Source organism: Zootoca vivipara, chromosome 4, assembly GCF_965207765.1.
Source record: "Zootoca vivipara chromosome 4, rZooViv2.hap1.1, whole genome shotgun sequence".
NCBI lineage: Eukaryota > Metazoa > Chordata > Lepidosauria > Squamata > Lacertidae > Zootoca > Zootoca vivipara.
In genome coordinates this window covers 91,009,975-91,036,785 of record NC_142587.1, presented here as the reverse complement: position 1 = coordinate 91,036,785, position 26,811 = coordinate 91,009,975, and the positions used below count along the sequence as shown (strand labels likewise).

Below are 26,811 nucleotides of genomic sequence, written 5' to 3'. Positions count from 1 at the left end.
GAGGGTTGGACTAGATGACAGTTGGGGTCCCCTCCAACTCTATGATTCTATGATTCTTGACAACTTCAGCCCATACCCCCTTCTGCTCTCCCTGACACTTTAATGGTGTAAGCAACACGGGAGGACAACCAGTCTTTGAGTGTATGCAGAAACCAGTACAGCCCAGCGCAATTCAGCAGTTTATTCAGAAAGTGTATATGCACTAAGGAAGAGGGAAAGAAACAGTAAATATGCATATCAAGACTGAATTACAACACTACATCAGTATATTTCTAATATTCCCAAGAAAACAATGGAGAATATGCAGTACTTAGTGGTCATCTCTGGTGTTGTCAGTGTCTGGCATCAGTTGCAGGTTGGGGAAAACAAGAAAGACAAAGGGCTGTTTGGCAGCAGGCATCATTGAAGGCCTTTGGCCCCAGGTAGGTACCGACTGACAGGTGACTTTGCCCAGCCAACCATAGTCACCTAGCCAGGGAAATGCAAGCAGGCTGATGGGGAGGACTGTCAGTGAGTAAAATGGTAGCCTTTCCTGTGTTGGGAATTTGGCAGGGAGGATGTGACATTTACAGAGAATGGAGAACACAAGAAACTAGGCAATTATAAAAGGGACAGGTGGGCTTGTGTCACAGGCAGCACCAAGCTAAAAATAAAGAGTGATAAACAGGGTTTCTAGACAGTGCCCTAACTGTTTTAGACATTTTTATGGGAAATCAACTAAAGCTTTAGGGCTGGCATCCCCAATCTTCGGCCCTCCAGATGTTTTGGACTACAATTCCCATCATCCCTGACCACTGGTTCTGTTAACTAGGGATCATGGGAGTTGTAGGCCAAAACATCTGGAGGGCCACAGTTTGGGGATGCCTGCTTTAGGGCTTCCCAGAGGCATCCGGTTGGCCAATGTGAATACAGTGGTACCTCTACTTACAAATAACTCTACTTACGAATTTTTCTACTTACAAATGGAGCTCCGTCCGCCATCTTGGATGCGGTTTAGATAGGATTTTTTTCTACTTACGAATTTTTAGATAGGGTTGCTTTGACTTACGAATTTTTTCTCCCAATGCATTCCTATGGGATTCGACTTACAATTTTTTTCGACTTACAAATGTGTGTTCGGAACGCATTAAATTCGTAAGTAGAGGTACCACTGTACCAAGAAAGAAGAAGGAAAACAGAAGACAGCAAACGGCTGGCTGCTTGCTCACATTGTTCCGAGTCCTAGAGTGCTTCCCTTGGTGTCTCAGATGTTTAAAGCCACCAGAGAGTATCAAGATTCCAGTGTACTCTTCCTCCTGGTCCTAATGGGCTCATGTCTCTATAAGGCAGGTGTTTATGCAAATGCCATGCAGAGAGTGCCACCTGGCATTCCCTTGGGGAAATGTAGAAGCTAATTCCTTTTGTCAGTGGAAGGAGCATTATTTTGATAGGTGGCACGCAATACTACTTTTATGACAACCTGCATCCTGCCAGATACACAAAAGATGGGTGCTCAGCTCTGATAAGGAACTGATTGTAGTGCTCCGAACTAGCAAAATAGAATTCATTTCAGCCAAGTACAGAATCATCTGCCAATAACAGCCAATCTCACTAGGGCAGTTTTAAAAAGCAGTTGTGATAGAGGCAGCAGCAATGAGTGTGCGCTGCTTGATATAATTGAGTTAGTGCTCTGAGAACCGTTGTGTTTTTGAAAGGTACAGCAATTACGTCAAGTCAAAAGGGAGGACAAGTACAGCAACTGCAATCAAGTTTGTCATGGTATTTGTTGTTTCAGACTCTAATTCTGGGGTCTGGTTACCGTCCAAAACACTCCAACCCTGTTTTGTGGTTTGTGATGTCACTGAGACCTTTTGATGGATTTGTAAGCTTTATTTGTTGTTTTCCTGGTGTGATTTTAAAGGATTTGTCACTTATCACAGTGAAAAGAACAATGTGGCTTTAACTTTGGAACTGAGCTTTATTTATTCTGGCTGTTCCACTTTCCCCTGTATTAATTTATCATTAATCACCAGGGGAACAACAGTTATTAACTAATTGTCAATGAACTAATTATATTAATTTTTTCGGTGTGTGGTATTTGGATTCCCTACTTTTGGACTGTGTGTGAAATATTTCTGTGTGCGTGTGGAAGGATTTATCCTAACCATAGCCTACATTTCTTCTCTTTCACTCTCACACACTTTTGTACACACCATCCTACTAATACCACACCCACCCCAATTGTGCTGTCCTTCCAAATGAACACTGTGTTCTTCTAATTATACAATCCATCCACAGAATTCCATGTAACAGACAGAAAAGTGCCGATTTCCTCCTTGAAGGAAATTATGCATTATATGGCTCAGGGCCCCTCGAGTCAAAGAGTATTTTCCTATCCATCATGGTTTTGGATAAGACCCTAGAAGCAGCTTAATCCCAGCCACAAATGTTATACATCTTGGATACTAGTTGAATTAGATCCACATTCAATCTCAATTCCCGATCTTTTTACAGAAAATACTCAGAACTAGCCACACTCCTTACAGTGCCATCCCCATTTCATTAGTGTGAAGGAATGCAAGCAAAGGGCAGCTCCCCAAACTGCTAAACAATAAGTACCAGGAACCACCCGCTCTCCTTAAGAGCATTTCCCATTAAAGCATTAGTTAAATGAGTCTGTGTTTGACCCACCCCTCCTCCTTTCTGTGTTTTTCAGAATCTGTTACTCCTTCTCTCCTCGCCAACCCTAATTCTCAAAGGCACAACTTTTAATCCACCTGTAAGAATCCTGCAAAACACAGTCTGGGCAGGGTAGTTCCTTGCATCGCCCTTCACACCAATTAGACCTGCTTCTATTGTGAGGGTCTGAGTACTAAAAGCTGAAAGAGCTGGAGAATTTCAGTTTGAGTGCCCGACTGTTACAAAAGGATTACATATGACCATATGACTCCACTTCACTCCTAATCATCATCTCAGTGTGAAGTTATTAGCAGTTCTGCCATGCTGAGATCCTGCTTATTCCTCTCATTCCATTTTCTTGGGCAGGGACAACACTGGTATTTGGACGCAGCCAGGCTGACCTTTTACAGTGATGTGAGTGTTTTGAAAATACTCTAGAGGAGATTGTCCATAGGCTTTGTAGAGCCATTTCATCTGAAATGGGTTTAATCTTGAGAATGGCGGGGAAGCCTTGAGAAATAGGCAGGCTTTTTAGTAGTGTGTAGGTCCTGCGAGGGGACGCAGGTGGCGCTGTGGTTTAAACCACAGAGCCTAGGGCTTGCTGATCAGAAGGTTGGCGGTTCGAATCCCTGCAATGGGGTGAGCTCCCGTTGTTCGGTCCCAGCTCCTGACAACCTAGCAGTTCCAAAGCACGTCAAAGTGCAAGTAGATAAATAGGTACCACTCCAAGCGGGAAGGTAAATGGTGTTTCCGTGTGCTGCTCTGGTTCACCAGAAGCAGCTTTGTCATGTTGGCCACATGACCCAGAAGCTGTACGCCGGCTCCCTCGGCCAATAACGCGAGATGAGCGCCGCAACCCCAGAGTCGGTCACGACTGGACCTAATGGTCAGGGGTGTCCCTTTACCTTTAGGTCCTGTGAGACTTGCTTGTCCAACACTTCCTGCTTAAAGGTGTCTTAATCTGAGAGGCAAAATTCATTAGTTCCCTGAAAGGCCCAGCAACACTCCCTTTAAAAACGAAATCATTCCCCATTTTCTCCCTGCCTCTTCCAAGTATTAAAGTCACAAAAAATTTGAAGTTTCCTTTCACCAAGGAAACAGGATGTGTTTTACTGTTGTGCAGTTGATTTTATGATAATGGATACAAGTTGAATATTTGTTTAAAAGTAAAAGCACGGGGCAACCTACTGACAGTTTCACTTGTAGTGTCTTGGGTCATATAATACATAATTTCCTGCAAATAGAGAACCAGTGAGTTTTTTTTGTCCATTTGATAATGGACAAAACAGTGCTATACTGTAGAAATTTATTCATCTAATGTTTGACCCCTACCATAGCCCAAGGGTCCCCACCTACCTCTAAGAAACATCATCATAGCAAGGGGAAGACGAACATGGCCCCACCATGTTCCAATTTCCAAAGAATGAGCTCCTTCAGTAAGCTTGTTACCTCTCTACCTGCCAGAAATAATACTTAGAAGAAATTGTTACAGGTAGGTAGCCGTGTTGGTCTGACGTAGTTGAAACAAAATTAAAAAAATTCAGTAGCACCTTAGAGGCCAACTAAGTTTGTCATTGGTATGAGCTTTCGTGTGCATGCACACTTCTTCAGATACACTGAAACTGAAACAGAAGAAATTGGTAACTAAGAACTGGTGCCCGAGTTTGCTTATTTCCTCCTCACTTCTAATCCCTTCTTTTGTGTAGTGTCTTTTGGACTGTAAGCCGAGGGCGGGGACTGACTTACTATTGAGCAGGGGAAAATACATTAAATGAAGTGCATATAGTTTCTTAATTTTGTATTATACTGCACTCCCCTCCACAGAGCACCCAAGCAGTTTCATGACATGTACGCATGTACTGTAAATGTTTTGGGTGTGAGAGAGTGGAGGTGGATTGGATGCACCAAAGATGTTATACAGTATCTCCTTTCTGCTAACCACAGATGTGCACTGCCCCTCTTGAAGACCTTTAGAAGACTGCTTACCACAGTCACAATGGAGATAATTTACCATGCTGAGATTTAAAGCTTGCCCTATCTGCAAAGCTCTTGTCCTTTCAAGCCGTAGTTTGAGAAATGAACTTGCATCAAGGTTCAGCAGAAAGGGACAAAATGAGAGCTTTGTGGCCGTTCTGTCATTCTGTTTTATTTATCTGAAGCAAAGAGGACAAAACATATCAGCTTAAAGGCTAAGCAATTAGGTTTGTAGTTACAAAGAACTGATGTAGTACTTAAGCATGTATGTTTATATAGAGTTAGTGAACCATAAAATCTAGGGATTTAATTGGTTTTCCCCTCCACCCTCCCTTCTCTAATGACAGGTGTTCTCTATTTTGGCTCAGGCGTGTTCTGTAATTGCCAGTTCTAATAATTTCACTGTGATCAGACAACACTGATTTAACAAGAATCTACACAATCTCTGGTTTAATATCATGTATTAGGCATCCTTTTGATCTTATCTCTCTGCAGTTTGCTTGGGGCTTGTTGGCAGAAATGTTCAAGAGTATCTTAACAGCTGTGCTGGTGTAGGTGTAGCTAACTTGGCCAGGAGCCCAATCCGCGCCTGACAAATTGTTTTATTCATTTCCCATAAAACATGAATTTAGGAGGCAGAGCAGTGGCGGGTTGCTGCTAAATTCCTTGCCCCGGGCCTGAAAAGTGATGACAAATATTTACGGGAGTGCAGAAAGTTTTTTGGGTTGTTGAGGTTGGGATGTTTCCTTACCACCATCACCATTCCTAGACTTTTCTTCTCCATCTGATTGTGATGATAGCAGATGATATAAAATCTTAACAGGAATTCTCAGTAATAGTACAGATTAACAGGAGAATGAAAAAACAATAAATGTTTATTGAACTACACACAACTACACAATGGCTAAACACACCAATGTTTGCAATGACTGTGACAAAAGCAATTGGATTGCTAAGTTCAAAAGCTGTATGAACTCGGAGAGAAAATATTATTATTATTATTATTATTATTATTATTATTATTATTATATTTATACCCCATCCATCTGGCTGGGTTTCCGCTGCCACTCTGGGCGGCTTCCAACAAATACCAAAATACATTTAAATATCACAGAATAAAAACTTCTCTAAACAGGGCTGCCTTTAGGTGTTTTCTAAATGTCAAGTAGTTGTTCATCTCCCTGACCTCCGATGGAAGGGCGTTCCACAGGGCGGGCGCCAGTACCGAGAAGGCCCTCTGCCTGGTTCCCTGTAGCTTTGCTTCTCGCAGTGAGGGAACCGCCAGAAGGCCCTCGGCGCTGGATCTCAGTGTCCGGGCTGAACAATGGGGGTGGAGACGCTCCTTCAGGTATACTGGACCGAGGCTGTTTAGGGCTTTAAAGGTCAGCACCAACACTTTGAATTGTGCTCGGAAAACGTGCTGGGAGCCAATGTAGGTCTCTTAGGACCGGTGTTAATGTGGTCTCGGCGGCCGCTCCCAGTCACCAGTCTAGCTGTCGTACTATAGGCATCCCCAAACTGTGGCCCTCCAGATGTTTTGGCCTACAACTCCCATGATCCCTAACTAACAGGACCAGTGGTTGGGGAAGATGGGAATTGTAGTCCAAAACATCTGGAGGGCCGAAGTTTGGGGATGCCTGCACTATACTGCCATCATATTTATGGAACAATTGCCCAAAAAGTGCTTGGAAACTAAGTTTGTTATGCTACCTAATAGCCCTGCAAAAATTGCATGGAAATTCATGATGACTGTGACAAAACTAGGTGTAGAACCTAATACAGAAAATACTTCAGCCGCTCAGGCTACCTAGATTTAAGCAATTTTCCTTTCCTTTCCAGACTCCTGAGACTAATATTCTTCTTCCTAGTTTTATTTTTTAACCTTGAAGGATTTGCAAGTGTGAAGACTCTGAAATTCATTGAAAATCTGCAATTCTCCCCCTTGTGCAATTTCATGCAAATGTTCTATACCTCAGTATGAAATGTTCATGGACAAACTATCTATGTGCGCAATGAAGCCTTGCTGGTGTAAATGATAAATGAACTGATGTAGTGATTATGCAAGCAAGATAAAGTGTTTTTTGTTATCAGATAAAATTAATATTATATAAGTTGTATATAAGGAGAAAGCTGTCATCTTCAGCTTATGACATAAGTACACAGTATGAATCAATTTGTAAATTGTATTATATATCTTAGGTCTTTTTGAGTACACTTACTTACTTACTGCTAAATTGCAAAACATATTGGAGTCGTTTACAACATTAAAATGATAACTTAACACATTTTAAAAAATAAAATAAAAGAAAAAAGTTAAAAAACAATCAGTAAACCATTGTCAGAGAAATGCTCCTGCATAGGCCTGTCAGAAAAATGGGCTTTCAGCAGGTATTTAAAAGTTGGCACAGAAGGTGCTTGCTGAATCTCTGTGGGCAGAGTATTCCACAGGAATTTTTATGAGATACCTTGAGATCACTGTTAACTTTTCCTGTAGTCTCTGGCTTCATCCCCCTGTCCAAAGGAAACATGTTTATTCTGTTGAAATTAATGGAATAGGCAAGCCAAATAAATATGTGTTAAATTTATTTTGTGTTTCCAATGAAATATACCCTGAGCATGCAGATCATTGCTGGAGATACAACTTGCCGGGAGCTAGCCTATTCCACATTATGTGTGTATAAAAAAAATCCAGTTTTTCTGGGATATTGTTATATCAGAAATAAAATAATTTTGGGGGGTTATGATCTTCCAAGAGGGTGAATGGTGATGTTATTAGGTTACTTTATAGGCTGAGTACAAGAAGATGACATAGAAATGATAATTTATTTGGTGACAACTGTTAGAATACTACCGTAATAGGCCAGAATTGGAAAAATACCACTTATCAATCAACAGATTGTTGATTAATTAAAGCATAAGATAATGGTATGCCCGGTAAGGTGAAGAAACCTACTTACTGGGGTGTGTGTGTGGAGAGCAAGGCATTTTTTTTTAAAGTTGAGTTTCTTTATTTAATATTGGAATAATTGAGTGTAAGCCTCAGGAAATCTATATTTTCTGCTGGGGGATATTTAAGAACATGGTTGTAAAATAACATTCGGCAGGCATGGAAGTGATTATTTATCTTGTTGATCTTTGTTCTTATTTGAAGACTTGCAGGGTTATTAAATCGTAGCTGTGAAAATAAGTTTAATTGATATAGTAAATTGCATTAATAGTTATATATTGTAGTATTATAGCATGCTTTTGGTTTTTTCTTTTAAATAATCTTTTAAAAAGAAATACCTAAAAAAAACTTAACAAATTAAAAACTAACAATTATAGAAGTGAACCCGATGAAGGTCGGTTCAGCCTTTCATGCAAAGGTCAAGAAGCTCTGGTGAATTGTCTCTTGAGTATCTCCTTTCCCTTGGCATACTGTGAAACAGTATGTGAAATACTGGATGCCAGCCTGCCTGCTGATCTTAAGAAGTCCAAAGAAGCTTCACGATTCTTACAGGGCAAACTCCTGTTACCCGTAGGCAACAGGCGTACAAAATATTTGCTATAATTCTGCAGCAGTTAAAGAGTTTCAAGATAGCCGAGGAGATGATAAAGTGGAAAGTACTTAAGAATTTTGACTTGTGTACAAACACATTTCATATGCATATCTTTGCTCGGCTCTTTGAAAGTTAGATCTAGTGAATTTTGCATCCTTGGCCCTGTATGCAGTGTACCTTTCCTGTTCTTTTAATATGGTCCAGCCACGTCCACAAATTAAGAATGAAGGTCTGCGCTGGGGTGGGGAGCCCTTTTGGCTCCGTGGGCCAGGCACTCATCAGGACCTGTCTTGCTGGTCAAATTCAACAGGTGCGTGAGACCGCTCATCTGTCAATCAATGGTGTCATTATGACATAACAAAAAGGACCAGAGGCTTAAAGGGAAAGGGGTAGACCTGCAAAAGGCTTTAAGGAAGCTGATACTCTCCTGTTTGAGCCTCCAGAGCAGGGGTCAGCAAACATTTTCAGCAGGGGGCTGGTCCACTGTCCCTCAGACCTTGTGGGGGGCTGGACTATATTTTTGTGGAAAAAATGAATTCCTATGCCCCACAAATAACCCAGAGATGCATTTTAAATAAAAGCACACATTCTACTCATGTAAAAACACCAGGCAGGCCCCACAAATAACCCAGAGATGCATTTTAAATAAAAGGACACATTCTACTCGAGTAAAAACACGCTGGTTCCCGGACCATCTGTGGGCTGGATTTAGAAGGCGATTGGGCTGGATAGTTTGTCTACCCATGCTCCAGAGGCTCAGATGGAAGCACAGGAACAGTCAGAAAGCCTTTGCCCCTCTGAAGGGGCTCTCATTCAAGAGCTGCTTCAATTGCAGAGGGCTTTAATCCATGCTCTGCTAATCTAGCCCTGGCTGTGCAGTCTTATCTCTTGTGGGGAATGGGTTTGTGCAGCCATTACAAGATTAAACCCTGCCCTCCTGCCTATGAGCTGACATCAACAGTGACGCCAGCTGATGGGTGGCTAGGCGTAGTATGGGGAAAGAAGGTATTGTGAGAAATTGGACACCTTGGTGGGCCAAGTTTGGCCCATGGGCCAGAGATTCTATACCTAGTGCTCTCCAAGTCATGCCACAGCAGTTGTATGGTGAAATCTCTGAATGCCGGCATTCGACACTCCTGTACTACCGTAGTGGCACACAAACTGGAAGCAAACTGTGGCATTATTCCCTGGATGCCACACACTTTGAGTGAGCTGATTTCCCCCACTGAGAGCACCAAGACCATTGCAATACAGAAGGTACTCTGGTAGGCCAGGGGAGAGGCATTATATTATATTATATTATATTATATTATATTATTAACAAAATTCGTATGCCGCCTGATTGTAGCAAAACCTCTTAAGTGACTTACAAGAGAGATTGAAATTAGCACTGAAAGCAGTTAAAAACCGTAATTAAAAACTTTGGCCCCTGTACGATACTGATGCATCTTAAATCCAAGGTATCAAAATTTGTTGCAATGCCACCTAAGAATTTGTTTTAAACTTTGCCTCCTAAGAATTGCATTCACTGGTGACTAAACTTGAGCATGATGTGGAAATTGACATACAAAAGCAATCCTGACCGGGCCTCTTAAAACATATTGCTTAAAAGGTTTATTACTATTATTTTATTGTCATTTAAAAAAGCACCACCTCACTCAAATTAGAATGGTGAGGCCTCATTTCCTGAAGAGGGGATTTATTTGTTTCTTGCTTATTCTTTTACCTTATTCAAGAGTAAATTGCACCAGTACCCTGCATCTCTCCCTTTTCCCATCATATTTTGTGCTGAAAGAATACAGGAGGTCTCCCTCCCTCTTTTTTAAAAAAACCCCAGCACTGAGGTGCTCTGCCTGTTAGTGATATCCAAAACAGCTGTTCCACGATAAACCCAGGACAGCTGCATGACAGTGTGTGAAAAAAAACAAAAAAACCCAGCAGCCTCATGTTCCTAAAACTTGAGCTCGCATTTGCCACGTTTTCTGCAGGGCAGCAATTTAGAGACATTAAAATTCCTTGGCGTTACTTATTAAAAAGTACATGCCTTAGGCAGATAGAAATACAATTAGAAAACATGTTAGTGTTTCTGTTCATTGCTGAGGGCTCCTAGGCCAAACCTTTCACAACAGTCCATTTTGAAAGCAAGCATGATGTTAACTCAGGCCGAAACCTGTGCAGTGGGATTTTTGAAGGCCCTGTGAAGTATCTCTGTGCCTTAGGTGGGAAGGGTCAGCATCTTGAAGCTTGGAAGGTAGCCTGGAGCACCAGATTTGACAAGCGGGCAAATTATTTTTATTTATTTATCAAATTCGTATACCACCCTTCATATGTAGGAGAACCTCCTGGCTTTCCTTGGTGACAAGTTGCTGTGACTAAGGAAATGCAGAAGAAGTTAGAGAAATGTTGTTGGCATAGAATTGACTCCTTGATTTCCAATGACCAGGAATATTCTGGCCAGTGTGGTGGTAGCATTCTGACCACAACTGCCTGTGGTTCACACCTCAAAGCACAGTGTCATAGGATGTAAGGACTTGGTGCTTGATGTATAGAGTCCGATAGTAACTATACAGCCAAGTAGCTCCCTGTTTTTTCACAGTTGTTGATTTTTTAAACAAAATGTTTCACGTGGATGTGTGTGCCCTTTGCACATTATATATATATATATATATATATATATATATATATATATATATATATATATATATATATATATGCATTTATTGTAATTATATAGTTCAAAGAGTTTTTATGAGATCTGGAATGGGGTTTAAGAACTCTTTGTTAAATAACACCTGGAGTTGAAAGTACTTGAAGACACATAGCACCAAATGAAATCATCTTCCTTTAAGTAATTAACTGTAATTTCTCTTTTAATTAGCCATCTTGCCCCTTTAATATTGACAGATAACTGGAGCTTATTACTGGATTAGAGTAGACAGGAATACTGAGCAAGGGGTAGGAGGTTGGTTTTCAGGGAGAGCTGTTAATTTTGGGGGGGAATTTGTGAAAACTTAAAGTTAAGTTACACAGGAAGTAACAGGGCAAAAACTACAAATATTTTTAAGCTCAGTCATAACAAATGACTTAAAATTTGGTTAGGAGTTATTAATAACCAATTAAATGTTAGTTAAACTAGCAAATTGCGTTGTGCATTCCAGTTTTCATTTGCGTGGAACTTTATGACTGATATGAATAGGAGGGAAAACTATATAGCACTCCTAGAAAATCTAGTTGCTTTGCAGCAGGTTTTGCACCTCTGCCTCAGCTAATGTTCAGAAATGAATTTTTGATTTGCTACTGTGAAGTTATCAGCAACAGTTGGTGCTTTTATGCATGCAATTTGCCGATGTGTGAAATCTAGGTTGTTTAATGAGCGTCTAATAAAAACAGCGTAGGGAAAGTAAATGATATAAAAAGAACTCGTCAAACATATATCACTCATTCAAGATACTTTTAGTCTTTCGGCTGGATGTAGTTATTTGTACAGCTGGAAGATTTCAAGCTCTATATGTTGCAGAGCTCCGCTTGTTGACCTTCTGACATCAATCAACTCTGAATGGGTCATGGCAAGGCAAAAAATCTGGAGTAGAATTCCAACAGAGTGCAGGTTAATTTACAGCTCTGGTTTCCACTGAACACACAGTTATGGTTTTATATAGTATGAAATCTATTTGTTTTAAAAAATAACTATCCATGTTTCTTGTCCTTTTTTGGCTATGAGATATAACTTTAGCTTGTTTTGTTTTGTGGGCGTGTGGGATAGTTGGATATTTATCTTTAGAGCTTGTTGCTACAACACTATTTAGATACAAAAGGGATTTCTGTGTAGAGTGTGAGATAGGAAATCTTTTTCAGCCTCATTAGGTGACACCTAATCTCTGTATCATAGACTACATTCACTTTTGCTCTTTTCCTACAGGTAGCACCACTATCAAGGAAGGTGTGGAGAGACAACCCCCCATGCTTAAAAATGCAGGAGGTGCTGTAGCATCCCTGCTTAAAAACATGCCCCTGATAAAAAGCAAGAAGCATCACCGTAGTTCAGGGAAACATCCCAGACAGGCAAAAACACTCAAGTAAGGACTGGAGCAGAGCCAGTTAGGCAGTATTGCCAGGACACAGAGGACTTGATCTGGGGAGGCTGTCCTGGCCAATTAGCAAAACAGCCCTTTGAATCACAACCATTGTCCGTAAGTGTTGTATTGCTACCCGAAGTGCATACCACTCCCAATATTACAATCCTGTGCAAGAGGATTGGATTTCGTCTCTGGCCACATTCACACCATACATTTAAAGCACTATCACACCACTTTAAAGCAGTCAGCAGGACCGTCTTTAGCATATGTGCTGCCGGGGTGCAAAGATCTGCCCTGCGCCCCCAAATTTAGGGGGGGAAAAGCCAAAGACCCTTTTCTTGGGGGGGACTCAAAGTTGTTGAGCTTTTTTGGGGGGGCAGGGAATTGCTCACCTGTAACGAAGCAGCAGGAAAAACTGCTTTTGACAGAGTAACAGAGCAACCCGGGGACGGGGGACGGGACACTTTCGCTCCATTGCTTTTCACTGCCTCTGATTGAGAGGGACTGGTATACAGTAGGTATCCATTTGGTGCTCCCCAGAATTCGGTGCCCGGGTGCCTTGCACACTCGGGTAAAGACGGCCCTGCAGTCAGGGTTCCCCACAGCCAAAGAATTCTGGAAACAGAGGTTTCTTAAGGGTGCTGAAAGTGGCTGGGAGACCCCATTTCCGCCCCAGAGCCACAATTCACACTCTCTGGGAAGAGGGCTTGACTCTTAAACCATTCTGGGAACTGTAGCTCTGGGAAGGGCTAATAAGCTCCTAATAGCTCTCATCACCCTTAAGAAATTACAGCTTCCAGAATTCTTTGAAGGAAGCTATGGCTGATTAAAGTGGTATCACAGCGCTTTAAATGTATGGTGTGAATGTGGCTTCTACGTCCCTGAAATCGCCCACTTTTTAGCCACTGAAAAATGTTTTAAGTAGCTACATGAGAAACTTCCTGCCAGTTTCATCTAACTAGAAGTAAAAGGTAAAGGTAAAGGAGCAATTTATCTGGTAGAAGATTAAGCCTTAAAAAAAACACACAACTACAGCAAGGTTACCTTCAGGATTGTGCTGATTTGTACAATGCATTGTACATAATGTTCAAGCCAAGCTCCCTAGTGAGAAGAGTTTGTTTTGTGGAGTTGGCAAACATCAAAGGTTAAGTTTTAGAACATTATTGTACCTGCAGGTGACCTAGATTTTTGTAAAGGTGCTTTTAAATTTCATCATCTTTGTCATGAAGTATAGAAACAATACAAATAGTCTGAGTGTTTGGTTTTTTTTAAATCTGAAAAAAACCAACAGAGGCTATTTTTGTGAGGGAGAAAAAACCCAGTGGAGCAAGCTTAGTTTGAATCCAGCCTTTAATCACATGCTCCCTAGTTGGCTGTTAATGATCAAAAAGGCCTTGTAGCAATTTGAACTGCTGCCAGCATCGCCCACTGCTGGAAAAATAAAATAATTAACTTAAACCAACATGCTGAGATGCAACTGGGGCCGCATATCTGTGCTGAAATTATGCATGGATCTTTGCCAGAAGGTAGCAATGGAAGCACGTGGAGAAAACGGCAGGGAGTTGCAAGCAGTGTTTATATATGTGCAATTGTAGTTAACTGTTGCAATAATTGTATGTCAGCCCATAGTCTGGATGCTTCTGTGGACTTGCTAGTTGTCGCTTGGCCCAAATCTTGACGAATGCCTCCAATGTACATTAACGGTTGGGGAAGGGAGCAGGACTGGGAGAATTCCAGCCTCTTTAGGTTTAACTTGCATGTCTGTCGGGGACATGCAGGAGATATATCCCAAGCTTTCTTCTTTACAAACAACCAGCACAATGCTTGTCTTCCCTGCAACTTTTTGCAACTGAAAGACAGAACATGAAAGAGGAAAGAGAAAATAAGAATCAACAGAGAAAGATACAGGAAGGAAGAAAAAACAGGAAATTTGGGGAAGTGAAAAAGACAGCGAGGGAGGAAGAAAAATAGATGTGTCTTGAAAAGAATGGGGGAGTAAAGGGACATCCCCCCCCCAAGTCGTTTGGGGAGAGATATTATTCCTTATCCTTATCCTGTAGTTTGGTACCGGGATTCCATTCCACCATAAAGCCGAGCCTCAACCCCAAATTATAATTTTTGTGACCAGGATTTTCTCTCTGTTACAAAGTGGCTATTACCCCCCTCAAAATATGCTGAAGTTTCTGTTTTTATTTACTTTTATGTTGTGGTATACTAAGGGTTAATGCAGGATTTTCACAAAATGGCTGCTTGAAAACTCTATACAGGCAACTCCCCATTTACACGGGAGTGCGTTCCAAGGCCCCACATGGGTCAGCATAAGCCTGCCCCGCCACCTTCCATTGCCCAAAATGGCCCATGTGAGCTATATGTGCACAAATGGGAAGTTGCCAGTAGTTATTTCTTCTGATTCGTATATTATTTACAGTGCTTTCTAGAATCCACTCCAGGATGCCAACTTACTGATTTCTGTACTGTATATCTACCCATCCTTCAGTTTGTCTGGTGACTTTGTACTTCTTGGCCAGTCTAGTTCAGTCTGTAAACCCGCCTTCTGTCTGTTGGGCCTAGCAGAGGAAGGAGGACTCATCTCAGCCTGGGAGATGCTCCCTTCTGTTGACCTCACTTTTCCAGAAGCTTAGTCATTGTGGTGTGAGTTAGCTGTGCTTCCTGCATTGCTGGAGGTCGGACGACCCTTGGGTTCCCTTCCAACTCTACAAGTCTACGAATCTTTGGGTCTTCTTCAAGGAATAGTTCTCCGGGACTGGTGAAGGACAAAACTAAGACTAGCAAACAGGATCACAGCTCCAGGAATCCTGGGAACGGCAGTAGGTCACAGCAGAGACCTATCCTTCTCATGTTATACATGAGAAAAGAAAACAGAAGGGTGGGAGAAGGAAGGACAAGGAGTTGAAAGGAGAGTCAGCAGCTTGTCCTGTGATTTGTTAAGCTGCCTGTTGAAAGAGAGAGAACTAACTGTGCTCCCAAGCCAAAGTTCTTCTGAAGGTTGAACAGGAGGGAGTTCCTTCAAGGCCAGAGGAGAACTGCAGCTGCTGGAGGCACTTTTTGGACCACAGGCTGCTGAAACCACACTACTTTGCTTTTGGCAGGAGTTCTGTGCTGCCTAGGACAAGGACAAAGTTTGTGTCCGTAGGGATGTTTAGATAGAGACAGAGGGGGGAAATTGCCTGTGCAGCTTTCTTTTAACCCATGTTTCATTCCGTCACGTCAGTTGCTAATCATCTGTATATACTTTCAACGTCAAAGTTCATTTCTCATCTGTTCCTTTTTTTTAAAGAAACCACTTAGCATCTTATGACAAAAACATATTTCACACAGGGTTTTTTTTTGACACTGCACAAAACATGTGTAGCTAAACATTAGAATAAATCCCGGAGCATTCTCATTAGTGACAACTTTTGACAGAAGAATGATTCCACAGAAAATTTAAGTTTTGTTTTTTTTTTTTTAAAAAGAAGGCTTGGAAACCAGAAAGAAAGATGAGGCCATAACAGTATCAAAACGGCAGGGCTCTTTTCCCCCCCATAAAACTTTTTGGACTCCTGCTCTGTCATCTCATTGCTGTAGTATTCCATGCAGCGTTCCCAAATCCCTTAGCACTTGGACATCAGGAGGCAGGAATCTTCAGAATGTTGGAATCAAAGCACGTTGGAAATGAGGGGGTCTTGAAGAGACCTCAAACTTGTTAAATTTGAAAACATTAAATAGTGTGGCACTCTTATTCTGACCCACTGATCTTTTTCCCAAAATGATGTGTTTGGGGGAGCTGAAAATCATAAGATTGGTTATTCCATGGAATCCAGTGCAGTCAGGGATCCCGATCTCACGGAATCAGGTGATCTGAAACAAGTTCATTTCCCTTACAATTGTGCTCTAAGGGATAATTTAAATTTCATTTTTTATTAATATGCATTATGTAGAGAATTCAGGATAACCATGCTGCAAGAGTTTATTTCACTTATACTATCACACTTCAATTATTTTTTAAAAATAAAATAAAATACAGATAATTCTGAATCCTCACGCCTCTTCCCCCCCCCGGTTTTTTCAAGCTTTTCACAACCCAGAATCAGTGTCTACACACTTCTTGGTAACAACTATTTATAATAATGTTATTTTTCCTTTTTGTAGGTCCTTTTGTTCTGCATTACTGCTGCCCTGTTTATGTTCTTTTTCAGGTATGTTGCCCTATATTTTTTCATACTTTATGTTAAAGGGTAATTTGAAAAACTTGGCTGGTTTTTATAACTTCACGTTTTCCCCAAATTAAAAAAAGTTTAGATTTATTCCAAAAAAACAGGTTTGGTAGTAATTACCTTACACTGCAAATTTTTAAGCTTCTTGAAATCTTACTCTGCAGCACCATCTGCTAAAAAGGCAGTGGAAAGAGGAGTGTCCTGTAAGGATCCACTTATTAATTTGGGTATAAAGAGAAAAAGATAATGTTTTCATGGACTGCCACATACTAATGAAATTCTGCAACTGCCTACTATTGGTAGTCTTAAAAACCAGCCAAAATATTGCTAGTACTGGAAAAAGTTGTGATGATGTTGTGAAAAATAAACTTTCCTTTCCTTTGATTCTCTTTAGGATAATGGTGTCTTACTAATATTTTTTGTTTTCTGCCCTAATTACCTTGAGTTATTTTCCATTTGGAGGGTGGGCTAGGAACCCTGACAAGTAAATAAAAGAATTCAGGAGCTAATAAATAAAGTGATAATCGGATTATTTACATAGCTCAAAATCCACTCTCGCCTCTCACACACAACAGTTGGCTTAAATGTTGGTCATTTCGTTAATGCTGCAAAATATTTTCCCTGCATGCTACAAACACTAGTTCAGGTCTGGTGGTTCCTGGTGCCATGAAGCATTTGAAATCCTTTTTTGTGGCTGCTTTCCATTTCTGAATATTCGAAAAATCCATTTCCTTTGCCACTTATTAGATGCTTTGCTAATGAATCAAATCTGATGTAGGCTAGTACAATGCATGAAATAATACCATAATAATTTTGATAGTCTTTAAGGCGCCACAAGCTTCTTTCTTGTTTTTAAGAACTCATTCCTTAACTGGGCTGAAACTTAATGGCCCTCGTAGTAAGGCCATATATGCCTACAATCTTTGCGACTCATTTCATGTATCTGATGTAAGGACTTCTGCTAGTGTAATGGAGTTTCCCTGCTATCCTCCCCCTGTGCCCATCCCAGATTGTGTGTGTGTGTGTGTGAAGGTACCCCTGACTGTTAGGTCCAGTCGCGGACGACTCTGGGGTTGCGCGCTCACCTCTCTTTACTGGGTGAGGGAGCTGGTATTTGTCATGTGGCCAGCATGACTAAGCCGCTTCTGGCGAACCAGAGCAGTGCACGGAAACGCCGTTTACCTTCCCGCCGGAGTGGTACCTATTTATCTACTTGCACTTTGACGTGCTTTTGAACTGCTAGGTGGGCAGGAGTTGGGACCGAACAACGGGAGCTCACCCCGTCGCTGGGAGTCGAACTGCCAACCTTCTGATCGGCAAGCCCTAGGCTCTGTGGTTTAGACCACAGCACCATCCGCGTCCCTGTGTGTGTGTAGAGAGAACCCCAAAAACAGTGTGAAGGGGGTGGAGAGGGGAGATTGTTCCGTTGGGCATCCAGAAATGCTTGTGCTTGTGAAATGCTTGTAACAGCATGGCGTTGAATTCCTCTCTTGGTCTCTAAGGTGCTGTGCTAAGGCACCTTTTGACCCTTGATTCCTCCGTTCCCTAAATTGCTTCATTATGCCTTATACTGGGTACCCTGCTACAGTAACTACAACTTTCCAGGTCTTATAGGTTTCTGAAGAAAACATGGTTACTTCCATTTGTTAGCTGTGACTTTCCCAAATAGCTGCAAAAACTTGGAAGCTTTTCTTTTATAATAATTCCAGTCATTACGTAATTTCCAACTGCTGGTTAGGAACATACCGTACTTGGTGCATATATTGAGGTGGAGCCGGAGAAGTTGTTAGAGGAAGAAGATGGAGGGGAAATGGCAGCCATCTCTGTTTTGTTTTTCTGCTGTTACACAGTTGACACGGGAGGCCTTCCCAGATTATCGGGGGGGGGGGGGAATAACTGGCCAATAACTTCATAGAAGGTTCAGAATTTTACCAGTTTCTACAGGGTCTTCTCAATGTTTCCTGTAGTTTTGAGGAAAATCATAAAGTAGGCCTGAACACAAATTAGAACATGAATGCAAATATTTATTCAATATAATTCATATCTATCTGTTTTTATTCATTTTGTTCCTTGCCGAGAGTCTAAGTGCAAGTATCAATAAATTAACATGTAATACACACCTCCTAAAACAAGCCCCTCCTTTATTTATTATTTTATTTTAGTTATTAACTTTGATACTGCCCTTCATCCTAGGATCACAGGACGGTTTGCAAGATAAAAACACAAAAATAAACAACATAATAATCAAAATAATAACACCCCCCCACAACAAATAGATTGCTTAATTAGCCAGAGACCTGAAAGAAATTATATACACACACACACACACACACACACACACACACACACCACCTATCTGGCTGGGTTTCCCTTGGGTTTTTGCCTGGTACCTAAAGATACATAATGAAGGCAGCAAGCGAGCCTCCCTACGAACAGCATTCCACAAATGGGGAGCCACAGCAAAAAGGCACATGAGGTAGGGTCACAGATGAGGAGTACAGGGTCCAGGTCATTTCATATGGGGAGACGTGTTCCATGAGATATTGTGGTCCTGAGCCACTTAAGCCTTTATACATCAAGGGCAACACTTTGAATTGGGCTCAGAAACCAATGGGCAGCCGGTGCAATCGGGCCAGTATCTGTGTAATATGCGCAAACCATCTTGCTCCACAATACTACAAGCCACTAAAATGTTAAAAGAGATTCTGCTTCCATATTCCAAAAGCCCTGGGGAATCTGTTATGTTACAAGGTTGACAGAAAAGGTAGATAGTTGTGTTGGTCCTTCAGAAAAATTCTAAAAGCCACAATAGGGTAAGTGATAATAGGATAAACCAAAATGCCACGAAGTTGTGACCAAACTACCAAGTTCTCCAGAATTCTTCTTTAGGATCGTGCTTAAAACAGAATGGGGTGTGTGCAAAGACAGGAAAGCCTCAAAGCATTCAGTATGTTTGAATTGCTTCATTTGGTGAAGATGCATAGATATTTTCATTTGGATATTGTCAGCATTTCTATAATGCTGATTTTGAGAAGGGAGAACAAGCCCCCAAATCTTGGCGACAAAGCTTGTGGCTGGTAAGTCGTTCAAGTAGTTTAAGTTGAACAAATTGCATAAACCTCTTATAAACCTGCTCATGGGATCTGTGAAGGAGGAAAACAGTCATAATTCTGTCTGCTTTTTCCTTGGCTAGCTTATTTCTCACTTGGCGTCTTTCATGATGATCACATCGTTTTGTGGCTGACCTTTGCTTTTTGACAGCTCTTTTCATTGTCTTAACTTGGCTGTGGTGATGCATGCTAAAATCAGGCATTTTACCAAGGCATCTCCCTTAACCAGTCTGTGATCCCGGCAGTCTAGCAAACAGCTTAAATGAGTTTACAACAAATGTGAGCAGAAAATAAATCCAGCAGTTCATCTTGCTGGCTGTTAGGTTAGATTACTCATTATTCGAAAGCAACAAGATATTCTGCAGCACTAATGTGATTAGTATGAGATGGTCAGTTCTCTCCCATTTCCATTTCCCCACAATTTTGTATGGGTGATATCCATCCAAGTCACATCCACAGTACACCCACTGAAATGAAAGGTCTTCACCCCACTAATTTCTATATGTCTACACTGAATATGACTAACATTGCAAAATGTGCTACTTTGCATTGGGAAGAGCGTGTTCATCTTGAAGCCACATATAGCTCTTGTGACAGCATAATTTTATTTAGCGCTAGTGATGTGTTAGGTGCTGTAGAAAACACTGAAATGGCTCTGTCCTGGTTTTGAAAGTCACTGCGGGCTAAACGATTGCCCATGCAGCGGTATTCTTTTGTGTTCCAGGTGTGTATGCTTATGTGTATGTTGATACTGAATGCTTGGCAGCATAAAATAGCTTGTCGTTCGTTAAAAGTGTGGCTTCCAGGCTCCCTATGGTAGAGGACAATCAGTTCAGTTCGTCTTCCAGCTCCCCTTCCCTAGCCATATTCTTGAAGGCATCGCAAGAAGCAGTAGCACCATCATTGATATGGGACACCAAGTTAAGAGATCTGCAGGTACTATGGCAGGAAGGCTAACTAGAGCGGGAGAAACAGTAGGCAGCCTGGTGTAACTGGAAAATGAAATGGGGCTGAGGAAAAGATGGGAGAAGCTCCTGCAGCATAAAAAAGTGACATGTCAAGAATTAAGCATCACCTGTGGCTGTCGGCCACATGGAACTTTTATATGTGTCCCTTAGACCTTGAAGCTTTGTGGCCTTCATAAATCATGCCCTGATTTTTCTGTGATCTCCTTCATCTTTTCCTTATATTTTTTCTCTTGTGTCCAAGTTCATCCTTTCCACAGCATTGGAATATGGTCAATGTGTGTCTTTCAGGTTTTCTGGGTTTTTTTAACTAAAAAAGAAACAACAAAAACCTACTCAGTAATAGCTGGCTTAGATACCTAGAAAACCAAACAGATATGTTTACTATCCTTTACTGTACATGTTTACCTGGCGGTCAGCCCCTCTGTGGTCTAATGCGCCTTGGTCTTGAGTAGACATGGTTCAGATTGTGCTATAAATGGTTTCTCCAACTTCTGTTGAATTATGACAGAGTTTCACAAATGATGGTTATGAAGGCAGAAGCATGAGTGGTGCTTGGCTTTTATCTACTGCAGCATGAAAAAATATGTGTTCAAAATTGCTGACTGCATAATTCAAAAGCATGTGTTAAAAACCACTGTGATAATTGTCTAGAGCATTCTTTACTTGTTCCTGCCTTTTTACCAAATCAAATTTGTATCAGTAGATATGGAGATGAATATCTTACTTTATCCATGTGTATTCTTGAACTCAGTTTAAGGGAGAGTTTACAAATTTCCAAGAATTCCTCTTCCATATGTTGCCAGTGCTAGGCTCTTTTGTAAACATAAATAAATAAAAGGAGGGAGTTAGTTTGTTAAATAAAGAGATTCTCATAATATGTGCAGTATCTTCTACTTTAGGTTTTTTTAAATCTCTTACACATTTTACTGTTATTTTATATAGTCAAAGAATACAAAATTAACTAGGTTGATGTTAAAATAGTTACCTCATATGGTGGTAAAAATCCATATAGAATAGGCCAAACCTTTTGTTCTATTCATGACACATACCTAAATGCCAGCTTACTGAAACATACCTTTAAGAAAATCCAGCAATTTTCTTGATGTTGTATGGGCAATGGCTTAGATTGGTTGCTATGGTAATTAATCCTTACTGGTGATTCACAATGGACATGTCTTAATTCATCTGTTCTAAACTTTGGAAAGGAAAGTGTAAAGCTAGGGTTGCAAGCAGAAACTAGTTATTAAGGATGCAAGAGGTTTCTGTCCATTTATTTCAACAAAAAAGGAGGAGAATGAAACTGGCACCCTGATACATACACTTGTATATCCTCCCCTTTTCTATGTTTCTATCTCAGTTTAATTTTGCTCCTATATATGAGTGCATCTCAGTTACAGCTCAAGACAAGTCTCCCAAACTTGTACAAAAGGAGTCCTATTGTCTGCAAGATCAAAGTCCCAAGTCCACTTCTGAAGAGATGAGTGCGAGAAATCCCACAAAATAATGTGTGCCCATTTAGCTACCATTTTTGTTTGGCCTCGTTTGTTCTCCGTATTGTGAGAACTCTTTGAAATCTTAATGGAACTTGAGATAGAAGGTATTCTATTTGCTGCATAAATTTATTTGCTGCACTAGTGTTGGGGGCGGGGAACGATGATTAGTGAAATATGACCCCAATGCCATTTAGGTAGTGCCTCATAACTTGTGATTCCGGTAATGCAATCTTTTCTCCTCCTTTGTTCCCAGAACAGAATACCCAGACAGCCATTCGTTCAGCCCGGACATTCAGCAACATTTTTCTTTTTGCCCTGAACACCCAAGCTTGTGGAAAATAAAAAGAAAACCATATGTCTTCAAATTCCACTTCCTCCAACATTTGCATGTTGATTATCTAGGGCAGGGGTTAGCAACCTAAGGCCCATGGGCCGGAAGCGGCCATATGGAGGTCATTTGACCAGCCCATGAGCCGCCCCCAAATTGAGATGCCCGCTCGCGCACTGCGCTAAACCGCCAAACCGCCACAGCACAGCGCAAGAACTTGCTTTCATGGTGCCGAAAATTGTGTCTGCGCATGTGTAGACACCGAAAATCGTGTCTGCATATGCGTAGATGCTGAAAATTGCAGGGGGCGGGCGCACACCCACCCACGTGCACGATCCGGCCCATGGACGGATCTCTGCAGGACCAATCCGGCCCAGGCAAGATAAACCTTGCTGACCCCTGATCTAGGGTATCTCTTCCATGGGGCCGGCATGGCAATTAAATAGGGTGCCGAAACAGGGTTAGAAAGAGGGTAGGATTGGGTCCTTCTTGGAGATTTTTGAGAAAATATTTGTGTGAGTGTTTTTGTGAATTAAAGAAAACCTCATTTTTAAATAAAGCCAAATGGGAGGAAAGATTGCTGGGCAGTTGAAGGATTCTGATAGCAAACAATGGCAGATTGTGGCCTTGCACAAAGGTAACAGAGCTGGGCGGGAGCAGTGGGACACAGAATGCAAGGAAAGTGTAATCCATGTGATTCGTTCTCAGTTGATAATGTAATACATTTTGCAAAGTTTTAAAGGAAAATAGACAACATTATAGACTATATCCAGCTTGGTTTCACTCAGACCCATTGAAATTAATGGACCTAAATTAGTCATGTCCATCAATTTCAGTGGGTCTTCTCTAGATATGACCTAACACTGGATATAATCGTACATGAAAATGTGAATCTTGTATTTCCACATTTATGAACTCAGAGGAATGTGGGTAGTGTTGGGAAGATGTCCATACATTATTTATTTTGTTATTTTGTTATTGTTTGCCTTTGCAAATTTTATAAGAACGTGTGGAGCATAAACTGAACCAAACAGAATTCCCTCCAGATGACCAAAAAACAGTTTATGTAAGCTTCCCTCCAGATGTACGTCAATCAAGAAAAAGAGAAACCAATATGTACTGCGCAATAAGTTGTGTGTAACACAGGGAGTGCATGCATAAAAAGCCATGCCTTGCTTCCATCCAGAAGCTTTGACCAGCAATAATTTTAATTTCATCTTGTGCATTCATTCTTGAGTGGACATCTTCTCACCAGCTGTGTGATTATGTCTCTTTATCTTACCCATAATTGAGGGTGACATATCTAAGCTCTTCTATTCTTCAAGATCTAGTTGCAAAAGCGGGGAAGTGTTATAAGAACTGGAAACAAGCTTGAACATCTGATGTGTATCAATGTAGTATCTTGTTTTGGAAATGTAGGGTGTCTGCAAGGAACCCTTCTCACAGATTTTCTGTGGGTCACATGTAGGACGTACTGTGTGTAAACTCAACAAACATCCTGGTCTTGCAACTTTCCTTCATTTCATTAATTAGTGCTTTGCCCCGTGGCATATCCTATATAATAATATGCAAGTGTCTCTGCGTCCAAGTTTTCCCAAGTGTCCCTGGGTTACTGCGCATGTGCCCCAGGAACACAGGGATTGGACCAGAGACTTGGAACGCACGCACGCGCGCTCTCCCCCCAACCCCTCTGCCTACCGTTTACCTACCTGCGGCCGCCAACCACTCGCTTCTAAGCAGCAGTGCGAGGAGGAGGCTGCGAGATAGACCCGTGCGCTTCTCTCTCTCTTTCTTTCTCTTTCTCTCTCTCGCACACACACACACACAGGGAGGGAAGGCAGGTCTACTCAGGAGGAAGCGGGCTTCAGAAGGCTGCCTCCCCTTCTCCTCCCAGATGCAGCAGCCGAGCGCAGAGAGGGAGGGAAGGCAGGTCTACTCGGGACAAGCGGGCTTCAGAAGGCTGCATCCCCTTCTCCCAGACGCAGCAAACGCAGCAGCCGAGTGCAGAGAGGGAGGGAAGGCAGGTCTACTCGGGAGGAAGCGGGCTTCAGAAGGCTGCCTCTCCTTCTCATCCCAGACGCAGCAGCCGAGCGCAGAGAGGGAGGGAAGGCCGCGGCCCTGCCGCTCCTCTCACATGTTCTAGCGCCCGTTTAGTGAACGGGCTGAATAACACTAGTTTGCCAATAAATGAGCTCATCGCATATATATTTTTTCCGTCCCTAAAACCAGCCCCATTTAATATTGGTAATCTAACATATTGAGATTTGAACCAACCTTTAAACACTGCAACATTTTCAGTTAAAGTCAAGTCGTTTAGCTACTTCAGGCATGTCCAAAGTCGGTTTCAGGGGCCCAATTTCAGCCCGCCTGTCAGTTTAATCTGGCCCCTGTGGCAGTTTATTTCCTGGGGTAAAATCCTAAAAAAAAAAAACCTTCAACCCTAAAAAAAAGCTCAACAAACTTCAATCATAAAAAAGCTCAACAACTTCAATCGTAAAAAAAGGTTAACAACTTTGGTTGGCCCTCATGGCCCTTCACTTCATCAAATCTGGCCCTTTTTGAAAAAAGTTTGGACACCACTGATCTACTAGAATTGTCTGATGAAACATCAAGCTGTTTTGATTTTTCTTTTGGTTTTTCTAGCTGGAGGTGCACTTGACTGCTTTTCTCTAGCCAAAATGAGAATTCAGCATTTGTTTACTTATAAAACCACTGGTCACTCAACAACATATCCCACTGTTGTTGGGAATACATCCCTTTCTTCTTCAGTCCAATAAGCTTTCATAAAATGAAGCTTTAAAAATGAAACACCTTTGTAGAAATACTCAGTACTATTAGATATTCACATCCATATAGTAATTTTTTCTTTCATTTAATTGCAAATAGAAAAGCTCATCCTTTCAATTTACTTCCCTTTTGAATTGCATATTTTGTATAATGTATTCTGTGCCCTGAAGGTAGAAATCCTTATAATTCACTTTACCAGTTCTCATTATACATTTTATGTATTGTGGTAGAATTCTCATGCCTTTAGGATTCCCCCTTCCCCCTTAATGGCAAGTCCTTACCCATTAGCTTGACATTTTTAAATGAAGGAATGTTAATAGATTTGTATGGTTGACTTGAGTCACTGGTGGAATTTTGTTCCTTGCGGAAGTCAGCAGTGTTCATTCTGGTGTTTAATGAGGATTGATGTTGATTAGTATAATGAAGAAATCAAACCAGAAGAACAAGAAACCTAAATGAAATGCTGGATTTACGGAGCTAAAAATCGTGTTGTGGGATTATGAGGAGCAAATGAAATCTGTTATGCAAAAGCAGCCTCTAACAATGTATTTGACAATGGGTCTCTTTATTAAGCCCACAGGGAAGCACTGGCTGCTCTGCTTACAGATTAGGGGAGTTAAATCCCCAAAAAGGCTTTTAAAATGTAGGCGTTCGTTAAATTCTGGAGACCGACATTTCTTTGACTTGCGCGCACATAAGATTGTAAGGCCACTGTGAAATCACTGCTTGCTAATGCTGTGTAGTGGCTGGCGTAATAATGCCAAACACAGCTTCAGGAAACTGCACACCAGTTACTGGGAATTACAAGCCAACAGATCACTGTTGTGCCCATATCCTGCTTGTGAACTTCCCACAGGCACCTGGTTGGCCACTGTGAGAGCTGGATGCTGTTCCAGGTGGAGTTTCCCCCCCCCCTGATCATATGTTGCTATGATCCACACTGAAACAGTACAGTGGTACCTCGAGTTACAAACGCCTCGGGTTACAAACGCTTCAGGTTACAAACTCCTCTAACCTGGAAGAGTTACCTCGAGTTGAGAACTTTGCCCCAGGATGAGAGTGGAAATTGTGTGCTGCTGCCGGCACAAGAGGCCCCATTAGCGAAAGCACGCCTCTAGTTAAGAACAGTTTCAAGTTAAGAACGGACCTCCGGAACGAATTAAGTTCGTAATTAGAGATACCACTGTAGTTGCAAGAACAGGCATTCAGCCACCGTGCCTGGGGATGCATTGGGACATGGGTAGGCAAACTAAGGCCCAGGGGCCGGATCCAGCCCAATCGCCTTCTAAATCTTTTGGAAAATAAAATATTTTTTAAAAAGGAAACTCCTTACATCAGTGTCAGAGCATCTTCACTTAACTGTTACCTTTCAGGCATGTGTTGTTTATCATATACTGACATTCTAGCTCATTAGTGTACATGGGCGTACGGGGGGGGGCAGCTGCCCCCCCAGAAGCTAAAAAGGAAGGGGAAAAAAGGTATAAATTACAGCTCGCGGTTTGTTTCAGTGCAAAAAGTGGCTGGCAGGGAAGAGTGGTTGCGGAGAACCGCGTGACCGCTGCCTCCCCTTCGGGGGGCGTCGACATCATAGCCAGCCAATTGCGCGAGGAGGAGGCGCGTGTTCCTGCCTCTTTCCCCTCCCACCTGGCTCCTGAGCTGCT

At 41.7% G+C, this 26,811-nt stretch overlaps 1 protein-coding gene across 2 annotated transcripts in view; it reads left to right on the top strand.

The window, feature by feature from the left end:
- TMEM135 (transmembrane protein 135) overlaps positions 1–26,811 on the top strand; it is a 159,646-nt gene that overhangs the window by 84,858 nt on the left and 47,977 nt on the right. For both annotated transcript variants that reach the window (XR_015949735.1, XM_035116527.3), the window contains exon 6: positions 16,400–16,446. Coding sequence is in view for 1 of the 2 variants with exons in the window: in XM_035116527.3 (XP_034972418.1) it covers positions 16,400–16,446 (47 nt within the window). In the remaining variant the exon portion in view is untranslated. The remainder of the gene's footprint in view (positions 1–16,399; positions 16,447–26,811) is intronic.